The sequence below is a fragment of the Micropterus salmoides genome, unplaced genomic scaffold (genome assembly GCF_014851395.1).
Source record: "Micropterus salmoides isolate LMB-PRFRI ecotype aquatic unplaced genomic scaffold, ASM1485139v1 Ms_hic_scaffold_3, whole genome shotgun sequence".
NCBI classification, from domain to species: domain Eukaryota; kingdom Metazoa; phylum Chordata; class Actinopteri; order Centrarchiformes; family Centrarchidae; genus Micropterus; species Micropterus salmoides.
In genome coordinates this window covers 11594755-11606552 of record NW_024042261.1, presented here as the reverse complement: position 1 = coordinate 11606552, position 11798 = coordinate 11594755, and the positions used below count along the sequence as shown (strand labels likewise).

General features: G+C 42.0%; 1 protein-coding gene across 1 annotated transcript; it reads left to right on the top strand.

Annotated features, from left to right (window-relative positions):
- Positions 1-53: 53 nt before the first annotated feature.
- Positions 54-11607, top strand: LOC119882752 (TRPM8 channel-associated factor homolog). Its single transcript, XM_038692997.1, has 13 exons — positions 54-146; positions 1499-1575; positions 1700-2486; positions 2629-2845; positions 4436-4727; positions 5799-6100; positions 6216-6390; positions 8720-8814; positions 9083-9293; positions 9600-9836; positions 10270-10493; positions 10699-10812; positions 11041-11607. Exons 3-13 carry the CDS (start codon positions 1846-1848, stop codon positions 11281-11283), a joined length of 2751 nt encoding a protein of 916 aa, XP_038548925.1. The 5' UTR covers positions 54-146; positions 1499-1575; positions 1700-1845; the 3' UTR covers positions 11284-11607.
- Positions 11608-11798: the final 191 nt, after the last annotated feature.

Below are 11798 nucleotides of genomic sequence, written 5' to 3'. Positions count from 1 at the left end.
GCACTCGCGGTCGGTCAGGAAAATACGCTCGTTTAGAAACGTGAACCCCTCAAAGGTTCCGCTCATACGGACTTTTCTGAGATTTCCAGTTATCCGGCATGATTTTATAAATCGTTGACTCTTGAAATCTCACGGAAGACCGCGTGGTAAACGAGCCTTTCACATTAATTTATTTTTTTGCTAATAAAAAGGTAATTTCTTGTACATTTGAAGAAGCGTCGGGTTGATTGTTGCGTAGAACAGTAAATAGGAGTTTCCTGGTTGTTGCCTCCTCTCCTACTCCTCCTGTCAGCCAGTCAGACAAGAACCAAAGATAAAGCTAAGATCAAGACACAGGCTAAGGGATATAGGACAAGAAGAGTTTAGGCTAAGGGAGAAAAACCTGTTCTTCATCTTTCCCTTTTATTACACTGTCTTATGAAGAGTTAAATGTTTTGACGAATAGCTTCCTCCATAACAGGCGTGACAGGATTTCTTACTCGTGTAGGCTCGTTGGTTAGAGAAATCCTTTTTGTTTAGAAGTGTACTTTTGGAGGTTTGTTTATTTTAGAGGCATCATAGAAGATGTTGAAACCATATTCCAGTAAAGCATAGGCTGCATGTTACTTTCACATTGTTATAAAAGTTTCTATTCACAACATTTATGTAATGTTACAATATGTTAATTGTCTAAAAAGTAAGATATGCCTACACAACACTAGCCCTTAAAGAAGTGGTGGTGACTTGTTATACTTTGAAGTTCTCTGTGATGTAGCCAGGTCAAAATTGTATTTCATCCCACGGTTTATTTTCTAATAAACATATGTTGGTTTGACCGCTCTCAGCCCCTAAAAGTCTTGGTCTTGTCTCGGTCAACTCTTGGCGATCTTGACTACAACACTATTATATATGTCAGAGGTTGCACACCTCTGGAGCAACTAGGCATTGTCTTCAGTGTGTCTTGCAAGTGTCTTGCTCAGGGACACACTGGTGCATGTGTCACAGTGGGAATTAAACCCAGGTCTCTCACACCAAAGGTTTGCGTCTTAGCCACTACACCATCGCCACCCCGGGGTTTCTGTCTGACTTGCAACACACACGTAAACAGAGTACAACACACAATGAAAACACAGATTTTCCAAGGTCTCTATAAAACAACGTATCTTTTTTTCTGTTCGAAACAAAGACACATATGTGCTAATTGGTTTATTTCACAGTGAAAATGTTGTGTTGTGCTCTCAACATCCACAAATATTGAATTACACAGACAGGATAAGCAGGTTTCTTAACAGTCTCAGCCAGGATGTAGTGCTGTCCAAAACCACATGTGTAAGTAGTGAATTATTGACACACTGAGAATGTTGACAAGTGTTACCGTGCACTAATGTTTGATCTTGACCATCATTAATAGCCTGTCACTGGGTTGTACACACTGAAGTCCCTCCTCTTATTGTAATTTCCCCTAAAATAGTCTCTCCTGTTCTTGTTCTCATTTATATTCTATCTTCTGTCCTGTCAGATTGTGCTCTCGGTGGATTACCTGCCTGGAAAAGTTCCAGTCTCATTAGACAGTCAGAAAGACAACTTAACCTTCAGGTAAAAAGGTCACTTGGTGCTTTTAGGTAGTGTTTGGCTGTACTGGCAGCCTGCAAAAAAGTGTAACACATCAGTATTACACTGTATTTTGTTCATGTTTGTCAGCTCTGTTTTTTTCCTACAGGACAACCGACTGCCACGAAAAGCATCTAGGTGGAACTGTGGTGCAACTCAGTCACTAATGCAATTTGCACCTGACTTTACACACGTTTTTCTGCCATCCACCCTCTTCATTCAATATTTACAGCATTGATCCTTCATTCCCACATCATGTCCAACCAACCCACACAAACCCAACACCATGGGGACTACATGTCCCTGATGAGAGGCTTGAAAGAGCTGGACTTCCGGGGTCCTTGTGTTCCCAGTGACCTGGTGCTGATTGGAGACCATGCCTTTCCTTTAGCAATGAACAGCCAAGGCCAGGTCCTGATGGCTGCCTCTCTGTACGGCAGTGGAAGGATCGTGGTCCTGGGTCATGAAGGCTACCTGACCGCCTTTCCTGCTCTGGTAGAGAACACTGTGACCTGGCTGAGAGGAGATGGATCTGAAAACTTGTCTGTGAGGGTTCACAAAAACGTCAAGTCAGTCTCTGATAATCTCATCAAATCCAGCTTCCAAGCAGAAGTTGTGGGGGCCTTTAGTGGCAACGTGGGGGTGTATGTGACTGATGCCTACAGCGTGGGTGCAGACGTAAAGGACCTGGTGGCCTTTCTGAAAGCTGGAGGAGGAGTGCTGATAGCAGGGCAGGCATGGAACTGGGCTGCAGATCACCCCAAGGAGAACACGCTGCTTCAGTTTGAAGGCAACAAGGTTTCTGGTGTGGCGGGGATCTATATCTCTGAGCGCAAGTGTGAAGTAGAGTGCCTTCCTGTCTACCCTCAGATCCCATCTTCCTGGATGGCTATAGTGTGAGTGTATACTTTACTTCTCTTTTATTGCACATTTAGAAAGGCTCCACTTTGCAAGGTGACAACTTTTAATCTGAATTATATAATACTGTATCAGTCATACTTGACATCCATCTTTTCTCTTCCTCTTCACTCTTTAAAGAACTGGGAAGGATTTTGAGGATGACTTGGAGTTCTTACTCCAGGGAGTTTCAGAGTTTGACCTCAACCCTGGACTATTACCTTCTGAGGTTCTGGTCCATGGCCCGCTAGCCTTTCCCATTGGGACCACAGACGATGGACGTGCGTTCCTAGCAGGAGCCTACTATGGGCAGGGGCGAGTCATTGTGGTCTCACATGAAGGATTTATGGGACAAGAGGTACAGTTTAAATTAAAGTTTTTTTAGGCATTCACTTGCCTTCATAAGTCAAACTGAGCATATAATAAGGTTTTGCTCAAATGAAATGTTTTATACCTTAACAACAGTATATGAGCAAATTGTCATGATGTTCTCAATTTGACTTATGAAGATAGACATTTTAAAACCAATATTTAATGTAAATGTTTACTTTGTTTATTTATTTTGTTATATATTAAATGATAATTTTGGTATTTTTAAACCAGGGCCCCTTTTTCGCATATTTTGGTGTCAAAATGACTAGTAGGTGGAGGATATGACTAGATTTTGCGATATTAAAACCTGACGATATTTCTCGCAGAGGTAAAAAGGTCTCTCACGATATCAGACAGTTTGTAGCCAACAGTTTTTGACAGACTGGTAACATAACTGGTAGAATTTTGCAATATAAAAATCTATAAACTGTGGCGCAGACTGGTTCTGTTTGGGACTGTGAGCTGCAGTTTATTGGAGGTGCTGAAGTTAATATATGTGTGGATTTGTGGTGAGATTTCTGCCTGTTAGTTTCGGTTTCCACCTCTTTTTCTCATCCTAAACGATTCTGTGTCTGTCACGTGGTCTGTAGGGGATACTACCATATCAACAGAGTAATAACCTAATGCACAGCAAAGTACAGGGCACATAGTTATAAAAACTATTATGATGACGTTATTCTCATAATATTGTGACTTTTTTCTTGACATTTCAGAGAACACACATTTGTGGGATAGATTTATGTGCAGAAAATTTTGAACATGACCAGAAAACTTGCTGAAACAGAGGAGCTATTAAAGTTCAGGAGTTTATAACTGAATTAAAATGAATTAATTTATAATTGAGGTGAAAATGTGCCACAAAGCGAATTTTCCACCATAAATGAATGAAGAAAAGTTCACTAGAATGCAGGAAATGTGTAAGTGCTTAATGCTGGTAGGAGCCTAGACCCTCCCCTCATATATTTCATCATTGAAGTTTTGATAAAAATGTTGTGTTAAAATATCATCTTGTTCTTGTGAGCTAGGTGTATCATCACACCCCTACTTGGTACAAAATGTTTTGGAATCCGTGCAGTAGATAGCTTCAGCCGGCAGCTGTGAACCAGTTGCAGAGGCTTTAATGTATTATTTTTGGGGAATTGTGCCTGTCAAAATAACGTCCACAAGTGTTTGTTTTTACCACTGACAGGCTCAGACTGTTATACGAGGTGTCTAACAACATCAGGGAAAGGATCACTAAGAGTGACTTCCGGTGACACCCTTTGTTTTGAACAAGAAACAGAAGTGTCACTCCAGGACACTTGAAACTCTAAAATTTCATGAGAGGAGATTTGTTGCAGGAAGATGACAGTGGAAACGTCAGTCTCCAGAGGTGGAGAGAGGACTTTGTCATGTTTGAATAATGTTCGGAAATAAAGTGCACAACAAACTCCTCTCCCTCGTTTCACCCGGCATTTCCTTCAACTACTCACCTTTCACGAGATGTCTCTTTCTTGTTCATTTTGCTGAATAATGAGATGTGTGCTGATGTGCCAAATCTTTTTGTGTTATTAACATACTACTGCCTTTATCACAGACATTTGCTCCATTTTGGAACAATGCCCTTCATTGGTTGGATGAAGGCCGGCAGGGGATCATTGGAGTTGCGCAAGGCCCTGCACTCCAAGTTCTCAGCAAGTCAGGGTTACAGTGTGAGAAGACAGACTTCAGGGAAGACCTGAGTGTATTTGTGTGCACGGCGTACAGCGATAATCATGTGGAGGAAATCCAACACTTCGTGGCAGAGGGAGGAGGCCTGCTGATTGGTGGACATGCCTGGTACTGGGCACAGACGCACCACGGGCAAAACGCAATGACAGAGTTCTCAGGTATGATAATACACCACAAGAGTGTGATTATATTCCGGCCTACTTCACCCCATAATAATCCCATAACATAATGCATGCTACATGCATAATGGAAATTACTCCAGCTGACGCTTTTATCCAAAACGACTTACAGTTGCTTTAGGTTGCACACCTCTGATGAATATGTTGCAGTGGCATGTGTCTTTTCCACTGCAGCATTGCCACACCCAGGTACTACTGCTAGGCGATGATTCATATTAGAGACAACTCAAAACTACCGCACATACAATCAATATCGCTGAGTGAGAAACACATTTGCAGTCATAAACGCATTATGGAGTACAGCATGGCACACAGGAATAAGGGAGGAAAAAAAATATAAGAACAGACATGTTAAACCAAACTTCACCTCCGCATGCCTGGCTAATTACTGTGTGAAGTGGGTGTGAATGTCGATTGTTGGTTTAAGAAAGTTACGGGACAGACACAATACGACCTATATGGTATCAGTGGAGCACTGGATGGCACCAAGAAGGTGTTAACCCTCTAACAATGGCCAAAGTTGTTAAATTATCTAAAACAGGATGTCTACAAAGATTTTTCCCGAAGACGAATATGTTCTTTGCAAACTGAAACATTCTTGTTAGTTTTTAAGAAAATGTACCTCAGTTGTCACAAAGTTATGGCAAGCAAATGGCCTGCTGTCCCCTCCACTACATCAGTTTAGATGATTGGCTGGTTGATGTCCGTTGGGCCAGGTGGTGTAGATCCCAAAAAGAAGACATGAAGATTCACAGCTAAACTGTGAAGAACACTGGTGCTGACAACAGGCAGGAAACTAGGAGACAGGGCAGACAAGACATTCTGGTAAAGAGTGCAAAGAGGGAATGTACAATATAGGCTGGTAGTGATTTGTGTCAAGGCCCTGTACAAGGTAATTAATCATATAAACTGCAGCTGGTGAGGAGGTCAGGCAGACACTGAGGACATCATGGGAGCAAGTGGGAAATGACAAGTTCATGTTCTTATAATTCAACAGTTCCAACAATAAAACACAGTCAATCAAATCAGGTTTGCTGGAATGTCTTTCAGGGAACAAGATCCTGAACAAAATGGGCTTGAGCCTGTTGGGGACAACAATCAAAGGAGGTTTATACAAGGCCCCTGTGCCCAGCCAGGCCATGAAAGACACCTACCACTTCCGCAACCTTCTGGGCCGCTTCGCTGGCCATGTAACCGATGGCAAAGAATTAAGCAAGGATGAGGAGGCATGTCTTAAAAAGCTGGGTGGGGACTGTGCCAAGTACTTGCACATGAAGGCTCATGACTGCTCCTCCTACACGCAGATCGTGTCCACCCTCACTGACATCTTAATGAAGTTGGACATGCCTCAGGTGAGTAGACAAAATACACAACATGAATGTTTTAGAAAACATTCTAATAGAACAGCACAAAGCTAACAAGTGAGATTTGTTGAACAACACGTTTAATAATTCATTTTCTTTAAAGGTGTGTGACAGCTGCCCTGCAAAGACTCCCAAAGACCACCTACTCCTCAGTGTGGCAGCAGAGGTATACAAGGTTTCCCCAGATCCTGATGCTCTCCTGCCCTACATCATCAAGGATAACCCGTTGCTGCCAGTTGTTTACAACCACAGGATCAAGATTAATGTTAACACAGCAGGTCAGACCTTATTGTGGACAAATATGTGAACTATTCATGAATTACGTTTGGGCTACTGCATTACATTAAAGGTTCCATATTGTGCAATATCCACTTTTTCATGTCTTTTCAACCTAAATATGTGTCCCTGGTGTGTCTAAAGGTCCCAAAACTATGACAGAAAAACATGCTCTCTCTTCCCCTCCTGCTCAGTCTTTCAGTAAATGTGTGTGCAGTTGGATCTGTTTTGTATTGGACTTCCTCCAGCCCTTCAGTGCAGTAGACGTCCCCACCGACATTGCTGAGCTAGAGCTGGAGGTTGTTAGTATGTCCCCGAGAAAGTGCTTCCAATACAGGCAGAGTCAGCTAACAGGACGGCTAGCTACACGGCTAACTGAGCTAACTAGCTAGCGACAGCTACCGTTATCAGAAGTTAATGGCTAAATTAACTGCTAACAACAAGTAAAGCTATCTATCCATTAGCAAAATCCATAAATCACAGAAAGTTGGAGCAGAGCAGGTGGAGGACATAAGACGGAAAACCAGAAAAATTTGCTTCCAAAATTAGTGAATAAAGTTATTTGGTTGTGTTTTGTACAGTAGTCAGTGAGTTCTAGTTTCACATAGCCAGCCCTATCCACACATGGGCTGCGTTCGAAAAGTCTTTTTTGCTTAGGAAGGTTCCAAACTCAGTGAAGTTACCCAGAAGAAATTCAGTGGCAGCCATCATAAGAGCTGTCCGAATTTTCTAAAAGCTAAGGAAAGGAGCCTCAATGCTTCCTTTCACCTCCTTTAGCATAGGGTACACCTGACCATCCTTTACGAAAGGAAGGGGAGCATGCCATCCCACAATTCCTTGCAGTAGCAACATTTAAAGCGACGCACGTTCTCAAACTCAAACGATAAAATCCATCAACCACATTTAATAAAATCCTTTCAATACAGATGCACATTATAATACTTGAATAAGACTCTCATAATTTCTTTCTTTCTTTTAGTTTGTTTTCTTTTGGCTTCGCTGTAATCTGATGCTGTTTCAACACCGTTTTATGTTTTGGATTGTTGAAATATGCTATAAAGTGTTTTCTACAATAATAAAAAAGAGAAATCTCCGGCCATGACAGATAAAGGATGTTGATCACCATGGAACTTACCATTTCTCTCTTATGCCATAACTCCCTAATATGCAAATGTCTTGAACTGTCAGCAATACCTGAGATCCATGCAAGCTGTGTTACTGGTCTTGTAACGTGATCAAAGTTAGGATACTGTTGCATCGTGTAGGTTCATGTTATGTATTTCCAGCCTTCAGAAATATCATTAATTGATTTTAATTCAGTCACAGATGCTGACACCCTAATACAAGCAATGACCAAGCTGTATGACCTTTACAGTAAATGAAATGTATTATTTCAGTGTTTCCCACACAATGATTTATTTGTTATCAACACTGACCGCGTTTTCTTACTATCTAAAATGAGCTGCGCATATATTCGCTCAGCTCAGCACCTCCCCTCTCTCTCTCTCTCTCTCCACAGTTGCGCAGTCATTCTGTGGGAAACATTGTTACAAACAATAATTGGGATTCATGTTGATAACTATGGGCAGGAGGGTGAGCAAGCATTCTCAATGTGACAACCCTTTCCATTATCTTGTGACTGATACCTATCTGCCTTGTTGCTATCTTGGTAATGAAGCATGCCTAATATTCCACCGTGTTGTCCACCTTTAGATGGCCTGCATTAAAACAACACGGGGCGTAGTGTCAGAGATGTAGTCTTTTTGTAGTCCATCTTCAGAACACTGTTCATCATGGCAGGTCACGGCAGTAACATCCACCGTTGCATAATCATGTCGCTTAGAGCCGCCGTCCTCTTTTCCTAAGTCCTAATGCATTCTCCTTCACATTTTTCCTTGACCTCATGCAATTTCCATTGATGTCAAGGAAAGGTGGTCAGGAAAGGAGATTTCTTTTGAGTTTTCGGATGCAGCCATGATTCAAGAGCGCTGTGCCAGCTACTTCCTGCCCCTGGAGAAGCTTCCGGGGCCAATCAGAAGAAAGTTGGCTTTTAGGGAGGGGAGCCTTAAAGAGACAGGAGCTGAAACAGAGTGTTCAGAGAGAAGGCAAATAGAGGTGCTGAAGCAGAGGACAGTATGTGAAAAATAATTTGCTTTTTGAACACTAAAGCATGTAAACATTTTCTAGTAGACACACAAAATAAAAGTATGAACCTGAAAATGAGCATAATATGGGACCTTTAATCAATGTAAATATGACATGATGAGTATAATCTTTGCTTCTGCTGTTTGTGTGTGTGTGTGTGTGTGTGCGTGTGTGTGTGTGTGTCAGGAGGGGAGGAGTGGATCAGTACGGGTCTCTACCTCTCTCCTGGTATGAAGACCTACATGGCCATACCAGGAGAGATAGTCAACAAGGAATGGAAGGTAGAGTGCACAAAAGTGAATTCATTGTTTTTCTGTTAATGTCCATCCCATTCAGACCCCAGTCCTCAGCAGTGACTAGGCACTCAATTCAGCTAAATTCAGAGAAAGAAACTACTTTGTGGCAGACAGTGCAAGTCGTTCAGTCCTCTCAGGTCATTCATACTTTGAATGGTCTGCAGTCGTCATCATATCCAGCTTTCCAGCTTTGCATCCTTTTATTTATCGTACAAACAACACTATCAGTAACACAATTCCATGTCTTCCACAGATCCAGATAGGATGTCAAACAGACCGTCTCAGTGCTGAAACATTGAAGAGAGCACCATGTGTTCATGAGCGATTTCCTGTTACCTCAGAGGTGATGCAGGTGTGGAACCTGTGGGGTGGACTCATCTACCTGGTAGCCCCACCCAAAACACAAGTGTACGGGGTAGAGGTCACAGTGCAGATGGCTGTACCTGCGCCGTACTATAGATCAGGTGAGTCTGTGATGGTGTGGTATGTGCCTGCTGATACGTTTATTCTCAGGGCAATAAATAGAAGGTGTGAGTTTTGTCCATTATAGTACCGCATAAAAGGTTGTTTTGGGATTCAGGGCAGTGTAAGTAAGAACATCTTGTTCAAAATCCAATGCAGTATCATTAGTTCTCATCAAATGTCATTTGTGATGGACAGTTCCAGCGAAATAGTTTCAGTTTAGCAGGAGTCCCTTTAAAATATATAATTTTACAAAATTATGCGATAATTCTTTGATCTGATTTGAATCCCTCCCTTTGTTTTTTCAGGTGTGACAACAGCAGCTGATTGGTTGTTGTTGCGCACAGCCCCTGCACCCTGGGCAGAGTTGGAGTTTGACAACATCATCCTTACTGTACCATCAGATGTTATTCGGGACCTAGAGCGCCCTGATGAGCTGGCGGCGTTCTGGGATGACATCATGAAGGGTATCGCTGATCTTGCTGCCATCCCACACAAATTTCCCCGCAAAGAACGTTTTGTTACTGATGTGCAGATTTCCTGTGGTAAGTGTGTTTGACTTTGACTAGTTATTATTTGCTTATCCTGTAGACCTGTCCAGGCTCTCTATAGACTAATTATTCACATTCACACCTACGAGCAATTTAGAGTTTCCCCAAATCTGCATTTCCATGTTAACGCCAAGGGGGAACTGCTCAGTGCTAACTGCTGTCCATGGAATGTACAGTATATTGAAAATAAATCACCAGGACTCTCAGGGACATCAGATGACACCAAGTACATACTGCATTATGACAGTGTTTTGAGTTTAAAAATGGCAACACTTCTTTAAAATTACTAATTGAATGAGGAGTTTTGTAACATCACATGCTAATATGACACTGATTTGTGCATTGCTCTAATTGCATGCATATGCACTACAATGTGATGTTTCTCTACCATAGATATAGAACCCTAAAGACTTGTTTGTCTATTCAGGTTGGATGCATTCAGGTTATCCTGTGATGGCACACAAGCCCACAGCAGCTGAGCTTGTCAGCACTGACCTTGCTAAGAGTAAAGGCCTGTGGGGCCCCATACATGAGCTTGGACACAACCAACAGAGAAGCTGCTGGGAGTTCCCACCACACACCACAGAGTGTACATGCAACCTGTGGTCAGTGTATGTGCATGAAGAGGTGCTGAGGATCAACAGGGAACAGGTGGAGTAAATTAGTTTAATTTAGTTGACAAAAGCAGAGACCAATGGCTAGAACACCCTGGTCTTAAAGGCTATGGTGACATTGTTACATCAATAGATGTTACAAAAGACTACGGTTCTTGTTATCATATGTTGAGAAAAATATTTAGCTTTTCATTTAGATTACATTGTTTCACAATCACATCATTTCAACTTGTTCAACGCAGGCTCATCCAGCAATGACTTCAGCAAATCGAAAGAGTCGAGCAGAGGAGTATGTTAAGGGGGGCAAGAAATTCAGCAACTGGCAAATGTGGGTGGCCCTGGAGACATATATGCAGGTGAGAGAAAATGACCCTGTAGAGAAACTATGTCACACTGGCGTCAGCATTCAAGCAGAATCACACCTCTTCAAAGACAGAGAAAATAAATAGTAACAATAGGTAGACTGAAAGTTTTTTGCCCCATTCAACCTAGTGAATCTTAAGTGGCCATTAAACACCAAACAACAAACATGTTTTGTTCTTCTTTTTCTGTTCTTTCCTCTACCTCTGGCTCCTTCCATGTAGCTCCAGGAAAAGTTTGGCTGGGATGCCTTTAAGAAGGTGTTTGCTGCCTACCACAAGATGTCCAACTTTCCCAATGACAACTACAGAAAGATGAACCTGTATGCAGAGACCTTCTCCCAGACTGTGGGGATGAACTTGGCTGGATTCTTCAAGGCCTGGGGCTGGCCCATCGAAACAGCCACTGAAGAGAAACTCTGCAACCTGCCTCCCTGGAGTGACCACCCCATGGTCCAGTATGACTGAACATCAGACTGCTGCTGATTAACAGTGTGGGGAGATGGGTTCACTGAGTACCAAATACTTGATATTGACTTTTTACTGGGTGATTCAATTTACTGGCTTTGTTCTTTGTTATTGTATGTACCATGTATTTTGACCACTGCTACAATGTGGGCTAGATTTTTATTCTGAAGATGAGTTAGAAAAACAGTGAAACTTTTATTTAGAAATGCAACATTTATCCCATTGCTTCAGTCAACTCTCAAATGCAGCCTCTTCATATCTGCTTGTAGACGTTTTGTTTCAGTGGAATTCTGTTGAAATAAACAACCCGAAGCCAACATTTGACTTTCTGTAGGTTTATTCAGTCATCTGCAGCTCACAGTGACACCCATACATCAGAGTACAACACTTGAATGAGCGAGGATGTCTTAGAGAGTGTGCTATTTATCTTAACTCCAGGGTTAACATTGTCAGTTATCATAGTTACAGTTACACATGCTTTACAGTACAGTGTGATTAGATGATTTGTCCCTTTA